The sequence below is a fragment of the Podarcis tiliguerta genome, assembly GCF_965153285.1.
Source record: "Podarcis tiliguerta genome assembly, chromosome: 10".
NCBI lineage: Eukaryota > Metazoa > Chordata > Lepidosauria > Squamata > Lacertidae > Podarcis > Podarcis tiliguerta.
The window spans coordinates 44,396,292-44,417,618 of NC_139543.1; the positions used below are offsets into that span (position 1 = coordinate 44,396,292).

A 21,327-nucleotide genomic window follows, 5' to 3' on the forward strand; every position below is an offset into this window, starting at 1 on the left:
ACCTGGTAACATTGGCAAGAAGTGTTAGGAAGGAAAGGCAGCCTTCTGAGCAGTGCAAATCAGCTGAGTCTAGCCACCAGGGCATTTAGGGAAATCAAAATAGTGGGTGGGAGCTGGAAATGTTGTTTTAAAGGTGATCTCAGGGAAAGTATTAGTGCTAGACTGTGCCATAGACCTGGGGCCTGGCAGCTGCGCTAGAATGCCAAGTGCTCATGCTGGCCTTAATAAAAATGCAACAAAGCACACCACAAGAGCAGCAGCACCAAAGTACGAGGGAAACCCCAAACACAGAAATTCAAGCGCAAAGCACACATTTGGTAATATCAAGGGTAGTTACCACAGTAGGAGTAAGTAGCATAGTGGCACTTTTTGTGGCAAGTAATTTAAGATACTACTACCAACACTACTACTAATAGTAATAAAAATTCTATATACTGCTTAATACCAATATAGACACCTAAGCTGTTTACAGATATAATTTTTAATAGCTAGAGGGTATTTGTGAGTTTAGTTTTCTTTTCTTGAAGCCTAATATCAGTTGATAGTTCCACAAGAAAACAATTGCATACTGATTTTTCTGGAAATGTCTCTCTGTTTAGTATATTCGTCATGGTCGTCCGGAGGAAATGTAGATGAGTAAAAATCATGCTAATGGCCAGTTTGAAGGATTGATAGTGGAAGACACCATGCTTCCAAGGAAAAATGTGTTTACAAGTATAAAACCATTAGATTCCCCCGATGAGCAATTTGCTCAAAGTATGTTAGGATTTGTACAGGCGGCATTAACAAATTTGTCTGTTGCTGCACTTGTTAAACTTCTGCTTTTTCTGTTTGAAAATTACGGGAAGAACACTTTGCTACAATGGTAATGAATTCAAAGTATATTTGAAAACAAAGACAAGTCGCTTGTGCCTTATTTTAAATGAAGCTGTGGCGGTAAATACATTTAGACAACTGTGAAACAAGAGCAGGAAAGGTGGGGAAATAGGTGGCATCCAACTATTAGTCTTACTATTAGGTGTTATCATTTCTGCAATGTTAAAGGTTAAAGGTTATTTGCAAATAATGTGTGCTTGCCACCAAGAGAATAAATGATGTTTCCCTGTTCACACCACCAATGCTAGCTTTGGAATTGAGGCAGGCTGCTAACATTCTCTCTGTTTTCTTATTTCTGCATAGCTGACCTGTGATCTCAGAGGCGTAATAATGTATATTTCTCAACAAGCCTCTGAAGTTAATCTCTTCTGCTGCTATATTTAAATGGTTCTGAAAAGGCCTGCCTAATCTGATGATAACAATTACATTTTCAAAGAGGGCTCAAATGCAAAGGCAATCGCTTCCTTAGAGATTTGACTTTTTTTTTTTTTGCAGGAGAACAGTATTCCACTGACTCTAGCTTTGATGATAATGATCATTTTCCCATGACAAGGACAAAACCATGGCTGCTTTAATTAGCAGGCTCCATGTAGCTCATCTAGCCAGAAGTCAATGCTGGAAGCATTTGAATAAGGCCACACAGTCACTATAACATCCTTTCCTATACTGCAGGGATAATATCCTGAAGGCTGAAAGCCATTAACCACTGCAACTATTTTATTATCTAGTTTCAGTCAGTGTTGTACTGTACTTCTCTGTACAGTTTGGGGTAGGGATCTAGCTCAGTGGTAGAGCAACTGTCTTGCATGCAGAAGATCCCAGATCCAATCTGCTGCATCTCCAGGAAGGATGAGGAATCCCTTTCCTGAAGCCCTGGTGAGCCACTGCATGTCAACATGGATGATACTGAGCTATATGGACTAGTGGCCAGACTCAGTTTAAGAGAGTTTCCTATGTGTGTATGCTTTTATTTCAAACTAGCAAGAGTCCCATCAGATCTGATGTGTGTGGCGGGACAAAAGAGAAAGGGCAAATGAGAAGAACTTGTTATCAGAGGACCCAGTCATGGCGAGGGTGTGGAAGATGGGAGAGCAGATAAAAAGGGCAGGGCATACAAAGATTCAGGTAGGTAGCCGTGTTGGTCTGACGCAGTCAAAATAAATAAATAAAAAATAAATTTAAAAATTGTCCAGTAGCACCTTAGGGACCAACTAAGTTAGTTCTGGGTATAAGCTTTCGTGAAGAAGTGTGCATGCACACAAAAGCTTATACTCAGAACAAACTTAGTTGGCCTTTAAGGTGCTACTGGACAATTTTTTAAATTTTTCAAATTTATTTTGAGGACATGCAAAGTGAGAGCAAGATCCCAGGGGGAAGAAGCCCGCCAAGCGAGGCTGGGAGCAGAATGCAAGTCTCCTGGGCAGCACCAATCCCCCAACAACCTCATTCAACAGGCCAAAGTTTCCCCGTCCCTCGTCAAGTCAGAAGGTCATATAATATCAGATTGGTTTTGAAAGATGCCAACATATGTAGCACATGTATAAACAGCAACAGCAGCACTATCTGGCAGATTGAAATCGACTGGAATTTATGCTCAAGCCTTTTTGCTGAACGACAGCAGTTCTCAAAGGGTGTGGCAGGAGAGGATGACAAGTGTGACAGGAAGATTCAAGGACAACCAAAGAAATATTTAAACATTTCACCATAGTTAGTATAGTATAGTATAGTATAGTATAGTATAGTATAGTATAGTATAGTATAGTATAGTATAGTATAGTATTTTTTTATTTTATTTGCAGAATATGGAATGATATCTTCATCAACCAATGGCCACAACAGCTAGAAGTCAATTGCAGCCCAGTTTAAGCCTCTAGTGCAGGCTTCCTCAGCCTCAGCCCTCCAGATGTTTTGAGACTACAATTCCCATCATCCCTGACCACTGGTCCTGCTAGCTAGCGATCATGGGAGTTGTAGGCCAAAAACATCTGGAGGGCCGAGGTTGAGGAAGCCTGCTCTAGTGACTAAACTCATTTTGGATATACAAGCAGAAACAGTATCCATGCCTCTTTTCAAGAGTACTGGCTACTTCTACACTTCTTAATGACATATTGTTGTGAACAGGGATTTTCAAGATCAGAAAAGAGAAAGGCTTCTTTGTGTTATTGAGGAGATGAATTTTTCTCAAATTAGACCTAATATAATTGAGATTACCCAGCAAAGCAAGCTCACACCTCTCACTGAGTTTGTATAATACTGAAAGCACATATAGTATGTAAAAGGCTTGTTTATAATTATATTTTGGAAATGATTCATGTTCTTGTGTAGCTGCATTGTTTTATACTTTCTGGCTGTCCCCTGATCATATTATAAAGTAGCTGTGTTCTATGTTATAAATCAAGCATTGCTAGGAGTTGTTTCTTTTTGTTTTCCAATGTATTTATCAATAAAAAATTGGGTGTTGAGGGAGCAAATTTTTATTTTGGAAGTGTGGCTCAGAGAAAAACATTTGAGAACCACTGCTGTACGACTCTGTCATATCACTTCTTAATAATGCCTCAACATGCGCATCTGAAGAATAACAACATTCGGCTTATTTATTCATTTTAATCCACCCAGGCTAATGGATCATGATAATGAGAATGCAAGTTTACAGGACTCATGGGCAATTAAAGCAGGAGTAATAAAGCCTTCCTTCTTCCCTTTGCTGGAATTATGTGAACTATTACTAGGGAAGAGAAGGCCAAGCCAGGGTGATCCTGAAAAATACACCAAATCACAAGGAATGTTTTAAAAATTCTTCCTTTATTGTTTTGATTTTGTATCATTTTTTTAGTAATTTAAATTCTAAATGGCTTTGAAAAAATGCTAAATAAAAGTGTGTGTGTTGTTTTGTGACTGGAAGAGGCAGGTGTTTAAGGTTGGGGTCCCCAATGTGGCACCTGTGTGCATTATTTATTTTGTGGTTTTATATTTTGATTTTGTGCTGTGAAGCTTCAGGTAGAGGGCAGTATATAAATTCAAATAAGAACAACAGTGCCCTTAAGCACCCCCTCACACTCTTAGCACCTGCCCATCCCATTTTTAAAATTAAATAGGTTTTCTTGTTATTTGATGGGTGTGCCTTTTGGGGGGGGGGGATGTTGTCTGCTTTTGTCTGTGTTTTAATTGTTGGAGCCAATAGTTGTTTTGTCTGTTTCTTTAGGTGTGTGTGGGTGTTCTGAGTATTGCTTGATTTTCTTCTGCAAAAAAGGTACAGTGGTACCTCGGGTTAAGTACTTAATTCGTTCCGGAGGTCCATTCTTAACCTGAAACTGTTCTTAACCTGAAGCACCACTTTAGCTAACGGGGCCTCCTGCTGCCGCCGCGCCGCCAGAGCACGATTTCTGTTCTCATCCTGAAGCAAAGTTCTTAACCTGAGGTACTATTTCTGGGTTAGTGGAGTCTGTAACCTGAAGCGTATGTAACCTGAAGCATATGTAACCCGAGGTACCACTGTATTTCACAATTCCCTCAACCAATTTCCAAATGTGCCTGGCAGGTCCCAAAAGGTTGGGGACTCCTGACTTAAAGCCATCTGTGAGCTCATTTGTTGGCATCTAGTCAGGTGAACTGACAGACAATGACCTGCATTGACAGTCAAAGTTGGGTTACTACAAGGGGGGGGGGGCATTTTAAACTGAAAGGAAGCCCAGAAGGGGGAAGGTGAGAAGTAGCAATAATCACAACAGGTGTAACAACTTAGTACCCTGCAGATTTGATGGGAGCTAATAATAGTGAACAGCCAAAGCTCTTGGCATTACCGAGGCCATCTTTCAGCAATTACCTACACCGGAGATTGCATTTTTGAAGGTAGTGAGAGAAAATTAATGCCTGAATGGGAATCTCATGCAGTTGACACTGCGTCAGACCTTTTTGTTCCAGGTGGATCATGGGGCTTTGGCTACAGCTTCCTGTGTTTGATGGCACTCTGCTGCCTCTTAAGTCAGCTAGCTAATTTCTGGGATGGCCCCATTGCCACAAGGAGAAAATGGTCTGAATGGGAGAGGATTAAATTTGCTCTGTCAAAAAATAGCAATAACCCAGAACTGTAAATTGAACCAATTGAAGATAATATCGGGGTGGGGGTGGGGGGAACATGGAACATAAGTAACAGAGTGATACACCTGGTGATTCAAGAAGTTAAATTAGAAGAGCAGCAAAAATAAAAATACACAGGAAAATAAAATCACACTCTTTTTTAAAAAAAAAGAGTGAAGAGAATGTAGGCAGGAAGGTGGGCCATTTGAAGGAGCTCTAATCCAACACAAACTGTTATTTCCACTCCAATAACGCATAATATTGGGAATATCACATTAGCGTAAAAATGACATTGTGTGCGCAGCAACTTTCATCTTACTTAGAATCATAGAACAGGAAGGTACCCCAAGGGGTATCTAGTCCAACCCCATGCAATGCAGGAATCATTCCAGACGATTCAACAAGTTGAAAAAAGCCGTTCAAAGTACAACAACAAGAAGGGATGAACTATAAACCTGACAGTGATCCCCTCATCTGCTTTGAACAGCTGTCCCATTGAAAGAGCAACAGTTTGTTGTACAAGGGAAGATAAAAAAACACACCAAACCAACTTCTCATACTGTGCAAAACCAGCAGAAGACAGCAGGGCAGGGTGGGGGGTTAGAATGAAGTTTCCGCACGGCAGATACTCTGCTGCAGCAGTGGCTAACCTGTGCCTTCCAGATATTGCTACACCACACCCCCCCCCCGTCATCCCTGACCATTGGATCTGATGGGAACTGGGGTTCAACAACACCTGGAGAGCCACAGGTGAGCCACCCCTGACCTACTTTCACACCATGCCACATCCTGGTGCAGTTGCCTCCCTAAGTATAATGTGCTTTGAAATTTGAGAATGACTTTCCAAGAACTAATTATGTTTGTTTGGGGACCAAGTCTCAACAGCCCATTTGTCTTCCCTTTCCCTTAAGTGCAAATACAAAGCCATTTGGTCAATTTATGACCCAGACCAAACTATCCCCACATGTACAGCTGAAAAGCTTTCCAGGGCTAAGGATACTTGGTGCTGGTTTGAAGCTGGATTCTCTTCTACATTGCCTAACTTTCTTCTATGTATGTTCCTGCCTATACCCTAAGGGCTGAACCAGTCGCTTGCCCTTGTGCTGCTGTCTTGCTTTATTTTATTTAACAAAACAGCAGCACAAGGACAAACTGCTGGCTTAGCTTTTAGGTTCAGCTGGCAGTAGTGGTGGGTGTCAGATTGAGACTGTGCAGGGAGTGGGGTTTTAACCCTTGTGCCACCATAGTCTCAGTCTGAATCAGGAGCCATTGCACCTGTCGTCTGCAACAAGTGCAAGCTCTCATTTGCAGCATAGCAGCTGCTGGGGGGTGGGGGGAGGATTCTGATTAGGACTGTGGAAGCGGCAAAGAGTTACACTCCCCCCCACATCTCTCAACTCATAGTCCTGATCTGGTCGTGGTGCACACACATACACACACATCCCCCACCCTGCCCTAAGACCAGCTATTTGTTAAATAAAATCTAACTTTGCAGTGGTAAGCTATGTGACAAGTGTCACATCTGCTTCGACCCTAACAGCGCGGCTCAGATCTGGAATTAGGAATGTAGCCGAAATGGACACAATAGGCAGCTGTCAACATGCAAACCCCAAGGTTTGCAGAAGTGGGGGGCAGGAATTGTTTGGAAATGTAAACCCAGGGGGACCCCCCTCCCCCCCAAAAAAAAATCCAAGTAAGGACTGAGCATGTTCAGCACCCAGGGAATGCAGGGGGTGGGGGAGAAAGAAATAGAAAACTTTGGTGGGGGAGGCAGAATGGAATGGAATATCCTGAAATAAAACATGGCTGGCTAGTAGAGAAGGACAAATCTGTCAATTTCAATATCTATCAGTTTCTTGTTTGTCCAATCTTATGTTCAATTCTCCACATTTCCACATCAGTCTGTATTTTTTTTTTAAGACCTCATGAAAATTCATCAGCATTTTAACATGATGTAGCCTAACTTACGCATTTGTATGCAATTTTGCATTACATATACATTTTTGCATGGCAATTCTCTGTACTATACTGTGTTTTTGTATGTTATTTTCACCAATATCTTCATTTTTTAAATGCACACTTTATCCTAGTATATGCATTTTGTACCTGTTGCTTGACTGGAGAACTGCATTGCAAATTTCGGAAAAGTGCAAATTTTGAAGGATGTTTTGGCCCACATATTATTTTGGAAAAGGTGAATTATGTAGGTTATGCTAACTATTTTGAATCTCTCCCCCATACCCACTGGCTAGAGCACTTGGCAGGATCATTATGTATTGCAGCCTTTTATTGCAGGTCTTACCCATTCTGCCTAATGTTCATTAATCATAAGCAAGCATTAACCACATACCTCTGGTAGCAGACTGGGCTGGAAAAGAGAGGTGACTTGCTCCTCTTTACTAGATCTTGTCCTTGCAGAATTTACGAAGTAAAACTATGATGGAGTTCCATGACACATGACCAGCCTCACTCTCTCCTTCAGACTAGACCCTTGCAAAGTGTATTTTTTTTCAAAGCCATTCACTGTCACACTAGGCTTTCACCACTTACGACTCCCCCCTCCTTTACCCACTCTCAAGGAGGTTCAGCCAATCACACAATTAAGAAGGAAACCACAATCACAAGCCATGGAGGAACTCAGATGTGACAACTCGGAAAGCTGGGTGTTGCCTAAGAGCTAGTTAACTGCTGTGGTTCTCAGTATTTTTTTCTCATTGTCAAGTGATGTATGGTTTTGCAGTTCCGTGAAGCTGAGAAATTTCCCTGTGCATGGGATTGCCACATCTCTGGTATATTTGGATTTCCTCTTATTTTACAACGTCACAGAGCATGGGGAATAATCAGTGGCATAACCGGGAAATTTGGGCGGTGTGGTGGGGAACAGAGGGGCAAAGTATCTTTCTAGGTGGGTGAAGAAGAACAGCATATATTCATGACAAGAGTTCAGAAATTGGGGGGGGGGGCAAGTGGTGGGTGAGCTCCTTGCTGGGGGGGACGGACCCCTAATATTAAGAAACACATTGCCTTTGAACACAGAAGTTCCATTTAGCTATCATGGCTAAAAGCTCTTGAAAAATCTATCTGATGTGTATATGATCTCTGTCTAAGCCAGGGACCCACCAGCTGTTGTCACACCACAATTCCCATTAGCCCCAGCCAGCATGCCAATGGTCAGGGTCCTGGGAACAGTAGTCCAATACCATTTGGAAGGCCATTTGTTCCAAATCGAAGCCACTGGTTGTTACTGCTGGCAATCACCAATGTTGGGAAACTATTTGTGCATCTCCTGTGTAATATCTAGTTTGTTCTGTAGGGACTGAAGACTGCTATTTGCTGCACTGAATTGGCAATAGCATTGCAGTCCCCTCCTATGAATAATAGCCACGTCACTGGAAAGAATGGAATGAGGGATGATTTTCATTGGGATTTAAACATGTGAGGAAAGGGTTAGGCCTCCCAAAGGCTCAAAACCTAGACACATTAATCACATTAATGCAATATAGTGTCATGCTTAATTTGGCAACCCACACTAAAATGATAGAATTTGCTACCATGAGTTTTAGCAATGGCCACCAACTTTGTTTAGGAATATAAGTGAGGAGAGTTCTGTAGCGCTCACACCCTCCTTGTGGACTTTCCATGGGCCACTGTGCACAGAATATTATACTAGATGGACCCTCAGTTTGATCTACCAGGAATCTTCTTATGTTCTTAATAATAATAATAATAATAATAATACTCCACCCATCTGGCTGGGTTTCCCCAGCCACTCTGCGCAGCTTACAACATATCTAAAAACATGAAATCAAAGTGTTTGTAAACCCAAATTTCTGCTGAATTGTGGCCTCTAGAGCTATATACTGGATGCTTAAAATTAAGGCTGCATCCACACACTCTGGTAATTTGACAGATTTGATTATCATAACGTTGCCTTAAAAAATCACCATAGATTTCATATTTTTGAAAGAATATCTCTGTTTACATGTTTGTCAATGTGATATGTGTTTCATAGCAAACAATCCCACCTTCTGGTGGGAGTATGGTAGGGAAGTCAACCTAAATGTGGAAAAGCAGATAGTATGAAATGGAGCTGTCAGAATCACGAAACAAGAACGTCTCTCTAGGTTGTGATTTGACGTTCTGATTAATAAATCACAGTACTGCTGGGAAAGTTGTGTACACATATTTATCAGTGCAAACAATGGACAATGTCAAGGCAGATGCATGATTGCATCTGGTTGCTAGTTATGCAGCTTCTTAGCTACTCCTCTTATTTCTTTATTTTAAATCTGTCTTTCAGCTAAGATCAAAGTTATATATATCATATAACAACACACTAAAATTATTTTAAAAACACTCTACAAAGGCTAATCAGCAGCAGCATTAATCCTGGTAGAGTCAATCATTTCAGCATAATCTTTGTAGCATCAATATTAATCATTTCAGAAGCAACAAGGTGAAGCTAATCAGGAGATTTCCATCACAGGGCTGACTTGGACTAGTAGCTAAAAGCCTACAAGGAATCCTAGATAGGGTGTTTCACATACTGTACTAGATATGCATGTTCCCATGTTTCTAGTAACTGACATGTGGTTAGATTCATATTTGTTATGTCATGCACAGATCTAACATCTGGCCCAAACTTGGCCAGCTGTGACCATCCAGGTGGAGAAAGGCAAAGAGCATCACAGTTTCAATTCCCAAATGATAGAATCAAAACCAAATCTTTACCCAGTACTGCAGATGTCAATTTCCCATCCTAAAAATTTAGATGCAGTTTAATCTTTGTTAGTAGGGAACACTCATGCAAATACATTTGTCAGTTCACACCAAATCTCAAACCAGAGGAGTGAACTAGTTCTGGCCTAGGTCTTTCAAACAATCTTTCATTTTAAAAATCAGCACAGTACACTTGTTATAAAGGCTAGCCAGTGATTAGCAGGCTGCACAATTGTGCACACAGTTTGTTCCTTACAGTATTTTCTGCCTGGGAAGGAAACTGCTCAGTTCTTGTGGAACTGGGTGACTGTTTGCTGCTGGAATTGCTAGCTGTCAGCTATTGGGAATTGTAGAAGGTAGGGCCTAGGACAAGTGACAGAAGCTGTGGACCAACCAATCTCTAAATGGCAAACAAGGAAATGGGAGGGGCTTTAGAATCAACATTCTGATTGGAAGGTGAGTAGGAGTGGGTGGGCTCTGCAAATGACTGATGGCAGTTTCAAATACATGGGGGAAATGTCTTAACTGTCACAACTGAGTTGTTTTGCCAGGTAGGACAAAATTTGTGGAGGAAAAATACTCTGTATGGGGCTGTGATTGGTAGTTTGGAGAAAGCTCAGCAGAGGGTGGAAAGTTCCCTTTTGGAACCCAATTTGTACTCTCTCTTTTTTTGGTGTGTCTCTATATACTGTGTGGTTTACTAAAAACGAACTGTCTTATTTATGTGGGATTTATAGCATTTTTACTCCACCCAGCTGAAACAAAAATCAGCAATAAGACTAATATAATATCTAATATAAGTAGCATAAGATAACCCATGTGATAATATAAAAAATATGTTTTTATATACTGAGGATTGAAACTATAAAACCGTTCTGTGTGTACCAGGTTTTATCTTTTGTCATGTGAAAAAAAATATACCCAGGAGTGTGGGATTGCCATCTATTTTCTACTATGTTGACGCCAATATGTGTGTCTCAGAGCAAGCATAGAGGGCCTTTCTACAAAGTGAGCCAGTTTATAAAGCTTTGTTTCTAGAGAGGTGAGGCAAACTTACTTGATTTTGGTTTTCATGAGCTCAGTTAAGATTATAATGTCCTGGCAAGTATTTGGGGGAAAGGTAAAATTCCCCCCAGATAATTTCTTGTGGATTTGCAACTGTTATTTATACTTCTTTTTATTTTTAATTTATTTTATTGTAGTGTGTTGGTTGAATTTTACTGCCTCCTGGAACGCTATTGCCAAACTACTGTGTTACAGTATTATGCTATATATTGACTTACGTTTGTTGGTCAGGAGAGCACTGTAAAAACAAATTATAGAAGTAGTCTCATAAAAATCAAAACAGGCTGGGATTGACTCACAAAAAAGCAGTAGGGTCAACTGTTCCTTTGTACCAAGTTATGATTCCAACAGAGTTATCTTTGGCTTGTGAAAAAACAGATCAATATTTGCTGCTGGATAACCAATGTCACAGTGCATCTCTGCCTGAAAGGAGAGAGTGACACATACAAACCAAAGAACAAATCCTTTGATTGAAATTTTTAATAGATTTGTTGAAACACATTATAAAATGAAAATTTGCAATGCAGATAAAATCGGCTGCATTTGAAGTGCAAACAAGGAGAAATGGCGAGTGGTAGAATGTATAGTACCCATCTAATAAAGATTCCTTTCTCTCCTGTGTCTTAGCATCTTTGTTTTTTGTTTCCAACAAATCTTAATTAAAACACTACATTTCCCATCTAGCTTACTTGAGGTTGTGTATTCTGTGATCAAAAGGATAATTATCCTCGTGTATTTTTTGGAAAATTAATAAGGTGACATTTTTACTTCAAATTCCAACTTAGCCTTGGATTTAAAACACACTTAATTGAAACATAATAGTGGTCAGAAAGGACAACGCTGTTAGGATACACTAGTATGCGAGATGAAAAACAAGCAACACATTTGTCATGAATTTTAATATTTTGCCATTTGCGCATGTAAAATGTGATTATAGATTGTATCTCTGTCTGAGGCTGGGTGCATGTCAGACCTTGAAATCAATTTGATACATGTTTGTGACAATATTTTCTGGTGACTCAGTCAGGAATTGCACAGAGACCTACCCACCCTGATGCCAACTAATGAAAAGAAGGGAAGGGAAGGGAGATGGAGGAACATTTCATAAAAGCTGTGAACTAGCAATTCACAAGGATTTATACTCTTTGGAGGCTGCATACTCTTTTTATGCCCTCACTGCAACAACTTAAGTGCTCTCCTAGTTGCTAGTGCCAGCTGTGAAACCCAACAGTCAAGCTAATCGGTACACAGAAACACTGTTCCACAGTTTAGCAAAGGCTTTGGCTTTCCTTTTTTCATTTCCTCTTAATTTTAGAGCCACAAAGGATGTTAGATGACAAGAAATGATTAGTTCATTTTCTGCAGATGCATAAAAAGGTCCTACATTTCTGCTTTGGCGATGTGAGATCAGGATCAACAGAACGCCTAGCAGGCATGGCCAAACTTGGCCCTCCAGATGTTTTGGGACTACAATTGCCATTATCCCTGATCACTGGTCCTGTTAGCTAGTGTTGATGGGAGTTGTAGTCCCAAAACTTCTGGAAGGTCAAGTGCGGCCATGCCTTAGATCTTAAATGTTTTCTCTCTCTCTCTCTCTCTCTCTCTCTCTCTCTCTCTCTCTCTCTCTCTGTTGCTTACATGGAGCCAGTGCAGCCCCCATGAATTATTCTGAAGCAGCAGAACCTACTGTGCAGATTAATAATTTGCCTAACACAGAGCAGAGTTGTTTGAACGGTCTTGTTTTATTTCAGACATGATTATTCTGATCTGCCAAACCATTAAGAATGGGCTGTAAAGTTGCATGCTCCCTCCTCCCACAAAACAAAATACTTTAACTGTCAAAGTCCAGGGTAAAGAGATCTGTCTTTAGTATATGATGAAAGCTGCACAATGAATATGCTTGATGTACCTTTCCTGTTTTCCTTTGGTGTCAGAATCCTCATCTGTGGGTGAGTGTTAATCATGAATTGTCTCCAAAACCATGATTTGAAATAGGTTTGCAAACCAGTATTTGGAGCCGATCCTGACTAGTGCTAACCCATATTTTGGTCATTGCGGCAAAGTCTGGTTGCACGAACTGGGAAAAGGAGGAGCAAGTCTATGAGAAAGAGGGGAGAAAGGAGCATGTCTATAATCCTGTGGTTTGTAGGATCAGGAAAAGCAAATTTTTAATGGAGCCTTTCTGTTTTGGGTGCTCTCTAATCCAAACTAAATAATACAAGCTGTAATAATATTTTAAATTTGAACAACTTTAGTTCACACAGTTCTTTGCTCAGAAGGTAAGCATTTATTATTAACATAGAGATGGGAACAATATGCAACATAAAGGTTTTGTTCTGATAGACCAAGATTATTAAATTAGTGTCAAGGAATCCTAGTTGGTACTAGAATTAGCATCATCCTAGCCAGATGGGCGGGGTATAAATAATAATAATAATAATAATAATCATCATCATCATCATCATCATCATCATCATATCATCCCAGTAGTGTCTTTCCCTTTTACAGATTACTAAAGATATTCATTATTGTTTTCCTCAAGTTTTCAAATATAATCACAGTATTGGTGATTTCTGATTACTGAGAAATGATATAATTATTTTGTATTATCTATTCTATCAACCTCATCTATTCTGTATTAGCACTTTTTTATTGAGAGATGCTATTTGTCTTTTACTGCTGCACAGTAGACAAAATAATCCACAGGCTGCTTTCTCCACCTGTATTTCTGTCTGCCTTTCAGGTCCCAGGGTTAGCCCTACTGTAAGGGTGGCTGAAGCAGCTGCCTCAGATAGCTGTCACGAAAGAGCAAAAAATGGTTAGTTATCTACTTTACTGTTGTTGTATTTTTACTGTTAGGGTGGGGGAAAGGCACTTGTGGGATTTTCTGCCTTGGGTGGCAACATAACCTGACCAGCCTTGGGGATTATGCACCACAACTGGGAGCACAGCCTGAGTGTCATTTGCTGCTACACCTCAATCCAGATAAGACTGAGGCGCTATTAGTGGCTTCCCTACATTGGATGGGTGGGAGATTGCCTGCTGTTGATGGGGCTGCACTTCCTCTGAAGGAGCAGGTTCAGAGCTTGGGAGTTCTCTTGGATCCTTTGCTCTCGCTTGAGGCTCAAGTGGCCTCAATGCCCCTGAGGGCCTTCCATCAGCTTCGGCTGGTGGTCCAACAACATCCCTATCTGGATGGGGATATTCTAACTACTGTTGTCTATGCTCTGGTAACCTCAAGGTTAGATTACTGCAATGCGTTATACATAGGGCTGCCTCTGAAGACAGTTCAGAAACTTCAGCTAGTGCAGAATTCAGTGGCAAGGCTGCTCATCGGAGCAAGGCGGTTTGAGCGTATTGCACTGATCCTGGTCCGACTGCACTGGTTACCAATTAGTTTCTGGGCCCTATTCAAAGTGCTGGTTTTGACCTATAAAGCCTTAAATGGCTCAGGACCTCAATACCTCAAGGGCTGTCTCTTTCCATATGAACCTACCTGGACCCTGAGATCATCTTCTGGGCAGCGGCGGAGCTAGCCGCTCAGACACCTGGAGTGGCACACATGCTGTGCACCCGGGGGCATGGTGATCCACCCAGTGGCGATCCGCCCAGGGAGATTTTGTCACCTCCCCTCTTGGATGACACCCAGGGTGAACTGCCCCCCCCTTCCTACACGTCTGCTTCTGGGGCCCTTTTTCATGTGCCTCCTCCTGGAGAGGTTCGGAGGGTGGCAACATGAGAATGGGCCTTCTCTGCAGTGGCTCCCTGTCTGTGAAATTGTCTCCCCAGGGAAGTTCGCCTGGCACCCTCATTATATGCCTTTAGGCACTAGGCAAAAATGTTCCTTTTTAACCAGGCCTTTGGTTGATTTGATTGACATCCTATGCCCTTTTAAAATGTTTTTTGTTTGTTTGTTTGGGGGAGCTATCGGGTTTTTGTTTTTATTTTGATTATGTATTTTGTGGTTTTATATTTTGATTTTATTCTGTGAACTACCCTGAGACCTCTGGGTATAGTGTGGTATATAAATTCAAATAATAATAATAATCAAGCAGCAAAATATTCTGCGTCAGCTCTGGCAGAGCATCTCTTTAAGGAAGTGGCAGCTCTGAGTTCTCTGTAGCTACTCCTTTTCTCTCAAAACACTTGCATGTTCTCATACAATCTCCTTCCTGCTCTTCTGTTTTTTTCAGAATCTTAGTAGTTTACTCCATAGGAGAATGGAGAAAGAGAGTGACATCACAGGAAAAAACTCCCAGCATTTCTCATCCTTTTTTTAAACCAAGGAACCATTCGCAGCATTCATGGCACTCAGGAGGCATGTAAAGAACTTTGTGAAGAATTATTCTGAAGCTGAGGTAAAAGTCAGAGAAGCAACATCTAATGACCCCTGGGGCCCCTCCAGTTCTCTGATGTTAGAGATAAGTGACTTGACTTTTAATGCCGTCTCTCTTTCTGAGATTATGAGCATGATATGGCATAGGTTGAATGACCATGGAAAGAACTGGAGGCATGTGTACAAGTCTCTCACACTTTTGGATTATCTCCTCAAGAATGGATCAAAGAAAGTCATTCAGAATTGTCAAGAGGCCTTCTTTAATATCCAGGTGTTGAAGGACTTCCATCATTTAGATGAAGCAGGAAAGGATCAAGGTAAAACTACCCAAGTACTTTCAGAATTCCCTTAAAATAAAGTTGTGGTCTGTGTGAATGTGTGTGTGTGTGTGTGTGTGTTGGCGGTTAGGAACATAGAAGGTACTATTATGTTTTATTATGACCTTATGTGTCGTCTTGTATTTGAAGGTCTCCAAGTGATTTACATATTTATCAAATTGCTGAGGGATTAAAAAGCTATGACGCTTTAGACATGGGCAGAGGCCATAGCTCAGTACCAGCACACACTGCTGATTCACATTCACTCATCTCCATTTGAAGCACAGGGTAATAAGAGATCGGAAATGACATTGCATATTGCGCAGTAAAATCTGCTTGAACATTACCAAAAGTTGCAATAGGAGATCAAAACGGACTCATGGAGGAGCAAGTGGCTGAATATCTCATACCCTGCAAAGAGCTGAGATCCTAGATGATATGAGTCAAATAAGGATTATGAGACCCTTTGTACAAAATGTGATATAAGGATAAATATTATTAAAGCATCCATTGCTTGAAAAAGAATATAGATGCTAACTTTTTTTTTGCCAGGCATCAAGCAGGATGGATTAAATAGGTGACATGTTGGATTAAAAGAAAATTATGTAAATTCATATATGAATCCAGTAATGCTAGAAAAACTGTTAGTGCCATGAATAATTAACGTATTGCACTAGTAAATGTATTAAATTATTAACAGCACTTGCTGAGAATATCAGCAGCTGGTAGATGAAGCAAACAGTCCATCAACTCTGAGTCTTTCTATGAATATCTGCTGTCAGATGAATTACAACCCTATATGATGCATGTAAACAAATTCCAACTGTGACAAACCTAATTTGTGCTTTAATGATTTAGATGTGCCAAGTATTTTTATTTATGTGTTCTCCAGGATGAGAAAATCGTATATTGAAGGAGAATTGCAGCATGGCTTTTGAAATACTGAAGCAAAGTTATTGTATTGTTTCATCACCTATTTACATGAGTGACAGAGCGACTTGATAATAAATAATTTCATTATTTTGCAAGACACAATGGCTGTTTAGCTTCAGACTGATAACACTTGGAACTGATACATAAATCACGATGTCAGTGATACCTAGTGTATAGCTATTTCAACTGAAAAACAATCTTTCTTTGCAGCAGAGTTTAAATTATATAAATCTATGCAGTAGGTAAAGTCACAAACTGTGGTAAAGTGTATCCACAAATTGGCTAAAATATAATTTGCAATATTTGGACAGCGGTATACAATGGATGCAATATATAGGTTATCATGTGTCAAGTTTGCATCCCCTCTGGACTGCAAGCACCATGCCAAGTCAGCAGAAGCAGGTCTGCTTGAGCTGTAATGGCATCTGTTGCGAGCCCTGCAGCGATCAAGATTGGGCTTGGATTGCCAGACACAGACTCAGGAAGAGGAATAAAGGGTGGGTGGGGGGCTGAATATTGGGAAGCTGGGTTCGAGGAAGGGGATCTTCCCCTCTCCACTCTGACTTCTGCTGCACTGGGTGGTAGAGCTGGGATGCGGAGGGCTTGGAGGTGGAATTAGAGGCAGCGCCAACTGAACAGGAAGGTGCAGTCTTGTTGTCTAGAACCAGGCACTACCTTTGCAAACAGGAGCACACCCAACCTGAAGGAGCATGTATTTACAATCCAGACATTACTGCAAGAAGAGCAAGTCTTATGAACAAGCATGTTACACCTCATCTTTAAAAGCTTGGGCAGGGTGTGAAAACTTGTTGGGACATATTTGTTGCTTCCGTCTAATTCTGAACTTCCTCCGCTTGCGTGTTTTCGGATGGGAGCCAGGATAGCATCAAACTTTTTCTCCCACATGGGGAACTGAAGATGCAAACATAGGGTAGAATTCAACTACGTTTTACTCAGAATAGACAGTCATGCTCATTCATTTCAATAGACCTACTCTGAGGACAACTTAGTTGGTTACCACCCCTATATGGGACTAAATTCCCTATATGGGACTAAATTCCATTCAACAAAGTGGGACGTCCTTATGAGTAGATGTACCCAGGGTTGTACTGTAAAGTGACTTTGCATATATGTTTTGGTATTTATTTCCACATGCATGGCCAATTTAAAATAATAGATGGTTAAAAATAAATAAACAGATATTAAAACATTTGTTTCATTGAAAATATATTTATATTTTTTCTGAATGAGGACAAGGGCTCTGATATGATCATGAATAATGTCTTAGTTTAAACAATACTTGCAATATATAGACATATGTACCAACTGTTGAATATTTGTCCAGCTCATTATCCTAGGTATCAAGAGCTTCATGCCATCATTACAAATTTCAGCATCTTCTGTATCTATAGAGTTCTACAACAGAGCTAGTCAGCATTACACTAAACTGTACATTAAAAAAATAATCATTTCTTTAATCTTTTTCAACAGGTTATCATGTGAGGGAGAAGGCTAAGCAAGTCCTCGTTTTATTAAAAGATGATCAACTGTTGTACAATGAACGTGAAATTGCACGTCGGACTAGGCGGCGCACTTCCTATGCAATGCTTTCCCCCACAACGGTTACTGAAAAAGCTTACTTTCCATCAATGCCTATCTCGGATCCTGTGTCAGAATTCCCTCCTTCAGAGAAGATCCAACGTAAGCAGCACTACTTTAAATTGCAAAGCAAGTATTTGCATTTCAGAGCTTTAGTGACTGAAATTCCAGCATGACCTCAGAGCCACTTGGTATTCTTGGTTAAATCCCTGTCTCCTAGCCTCAGTTAGCATCTTTCACAAGCCAACCAACAACTGGGTGATTTAGCAAGGAGGCATCTGCTTGGCATGGGAAACAGAATGCTGAGGGAGCTGGATCTTTGGTTTGATCCCACGGGGCTCTTTTATACTCTTAATTTATTGTGTCTCCTGATAAGGATTATTATTATTATTATTACCACCATATTCAGTAAAATGCTGCACAAAGCCAATAATAGCCCTTTCCATGCTAGAACCCTTTAGCACTGCAGAAACATGGCTCTTCTACAATCAGCTGGAAATGCAGTTATAATAATGGTTCTACACGGAACTTAATATTCCCCTATATGCTCCTTAACATCCCACAGTACCTGTCCCTATACCATGGTAATGGTAACCTAGGATTGTAGTCTCACTGCAGAGATGCTGTGACCAGAGATGCCTCTATTCTGCACAAAGATGTGCAGAAGCACTTGCTGGATGAGGCAACAATTGCCACAGATCTAGAGCAAGGGGAGTTCCTGTGGTTCCCAAATGATGGGAGGCTTCTTGCTGCTTCCATCAAATTCCAGTCATTTTTGTGGCTTATCAAGCACAGGTAGGCACAGTCCAGAGGAGCCTTAGAGCAGACGTGTAGCTGGTTTGGAAGCTGAGGGCACTGTAGAGGGAACCTGCTAAGCGATTGCTAAGCCACCCAGCACATAGCTCCCCACCTTCACTGTGAGCTCCCTGATTCCTATAAACTCCTTCACCATCCAAGTTGACATTACGTCTGCCCTTGCAACTCAGCCCATCAAACCTGACCTCTCTGACATGCTAGAGTCTCTTTCTGCCCTCTTTGCAGCCAGAGCAGTTGCACATTATTTATAATTCGTAGGGTTTCCCCCCGCAACCACAATTGCAGAACTAAAATTGTGCTAATAAAAAATAAAATAAAAATAAAAATAATGAGCAGTTTCTGGTTCAAAGTGGAAAGTGGGAATTAAACTCCCTAGCAAAGAACCAGGAGCTGTCTAATGATGGATGAGTTCAGGTATGTCTTGACCCATGAGGAAACAGGAAGCAATTAATTAAAGAAAAACCACCAGACAATTTTAATTAAAGGGGCAACATCTCTTAAAAAGCTTTAGTGGTGTTTTGCTAGTTCACACTGGATAGGAAATGTAATTACACTATGGCCAAGAATTAAAAATCACCATGAACCAGGTCTGAAAAAAGAAGGGAATACAGAAAATACTGAAATGCAGCAATCTGGCAACATCATCAGGATTCTGTGTAAAAATAGAGTGAACAAAAAATGGCAACTGTGCCTAAAACACACAGCATGGAAGGAGCTGATTCTTTACTGTGAGAGTCAATGCTGTTCGCATATTGTCATTAATGAATGTACAGATGAAGCCAGTCAGCCAAACACCATAACTGACCCTGAGAAGTGAGCTTCTCTATGTTGCTGAGCCAGGTTTGAAGACATCTTTTTACTTACTGCTGCTTCATGTTACTTTCTAACTATGTGCACATACGTATGAGTCACATCTTTGTACAAAGATGGAAGCAAAACAGAGCAATGCAAGAATAACAGTAGCTATGTCTGTCTCTGAGGGAGATGTGAGCTGAGCTGTAACATGCTAATGGCCTTCTGTAGTACAGTAATTTCTAGGGACCTGCAGCATTAGGCAAGCAGATAAATGTATCATATTAAACAATTCTTTGTTAACCATTAAAAGATATAGAGTACAAGAGAACTCTCAAACGTGAAACAGCAGTTAATGCAGAAACTGCAGCATCAATTCATTTATTGCTATCCATTTTCATTTGTTTCCACATAAACTATCCCTGCTGTAGGACTGCAGCCTTTAAACTTTTCCATTATCTTTCAAATCGTCTCTAAATCCCTTTCTAGCTGCTCATAATGTGAAACACATGCTTGCCATGCTGCAGTAATAATGCTCCTTTTAAATACTAATTGGAATATTTGGTGGGAGAGAGGAATGATACTGGCCCTAATTTTCTAGTTTCTTCCATATAATTTTCACATAAACAACCAGAACAGTTTGTTCTTTATGTTAATTTGTCCCTCTTGAAAAAAATGAGACTTGTTTCACGCACTGAGGATATAAGCAGAGTTAGCAGGTAAACAGGATTCTGTCTGGGTTTGTTGCTTATCACAGAAAATTATAAAAGCTTTTAGCATTCCGATCCAACCACTGGCAGGCAGCGTTGTAGCTAATGGACTGAACAAGACTTGAGAGGCTTTTTTTTTTTTTGCCCAATTAACTCTGGGAAATTTAACATCTGTCTATTTTTTTTCTTTTTACCAAAATATGTTTTAAAACAGTACTTTTCTTTGACAGATGTTCCCCCTAAGGCATCTGCAGGAGCACTATGCCAGGCAGTTCAGGCATCAGGCAAAGCAGAGATAGTCCAAGATACAACAGCACTTAATACTGTTGCCAAGGTATCGTCAGAGGTAAATCATGCACTGCATTTGAAGGGAAGGCATAGTTGAATATGGCATTTAATCAAATGTGCCTATGATGTATTTCACTCCTGTTGCAATTCACAGAGCGATCCTATGCATGTTAACTAAGAGCCAAGTCCAATTGCAACATTCAGTTGGGCTTACTCCTATGTGTACAGAATTGCAACGTTAGCTGGTAATTCTATATAAAGTAACTTGGGAGGGAAGTCAGCAACCCCAGGGTCCATTAGTCTATCTGTATAGACTAAGTTCCTATATCAACACCTCCCCCCCACTGTTCTGTGCAATCCGAGGTCAATTAACACTTGCAACAAGCCACTCGTGTACTTCTAATGAACATTACTGTTTAAATATAAGATTTATGAGTTGTGGCCCTGTTAAAAAAGAACATATCGTAGTGACATATGAACATTACAAACATATAATCTAAAACAACAGTTTGTTGTTGTTGGCATCCATCTGTCTCAGGAGACAATGGAGGAGTGTGCCTTTGGGGATAAAGTCAAACTGTTGGAAGGTTTCAGCGCATGCTGTGGCTGTAGAGACTGACATGGGAGAGACATGTTTTGTTGCAGCTGGGGCAGGTGAAGATGTCCGGTTGTGCTGCTGCAGATGTGCCATGAAGTTTTTTCTCTCTGCGTTCCTCCCAGTAGTCCTCTGATCACTGCTATGGATACATGACCTGACTGTCCGTCTCCAGGCACTGTGGTCATCTGCAAAGGGTTCCCA

At 40.7% G+C, this 21,327-nt stretch overlaps 2 protein-coding genes across 5 annotated transcripts in view; one reads left to right on the forward strand and one right to left on the reverse strand.

The window, feature by feature from the left end:
• GRAP2 (GRB2 related adaptor protein 2) overlaps positions 1-7,534 on the reverse strand; it is a 48,766-nt gene extending 41,232 nt beyond the window's left edge. The window contains exon 1 of the mRNA XM_083400465.1: positions 7,304-7,534. The gene's annotated coding sequence lies outside the window, so the exon portion shown is untranslated. The remainder of the gene's footprint in view (positions 1-7,303) is intronic.
• Positions 7,535-10,132: 2,598 nt separating this feature from the next.
• Positions 10,133-21,327, forward strand: part of ENTHD1 (ENTH domain containing 1) — a 37,821-nt gene continuing 26,626 nt past the window's right edge. Inside the window, exons 1-6 of one of the 4 annotated variants that reach the window (XM_083400454.1) lie at positions 10,142-10,223; positions 10,561-10,714; positions 13,481-13,555; positions 14,931-15,390; positions 17,815-18,024; positions 20,471-20,586. In XM_083400454.1, coding sequence (XP_083256580.1) covers positions 15,042-15,390; positions 17,815-18,024; positions 20,471-20,586 — 675 coding nt within the window. In that variant the 5' untranslated portion in view covers positions 10,142-10,223; positions 10,561-10,714; positions 13,481-13,555; positions 14,931-15,041. Of the gene's footprint in view, positions 10,346-10,560; positions 10,715-13,480; positions 13,556-14,930; positions 15,391-17,814; positions 18,025-20,470; positions 20,587-21,327 lie in introns of all 4 variants that reach the window. The other 3 variants (XM_083400453.1, XM_083400456.1, XM_083400455.1) reach the window with 3 other exon arrangements.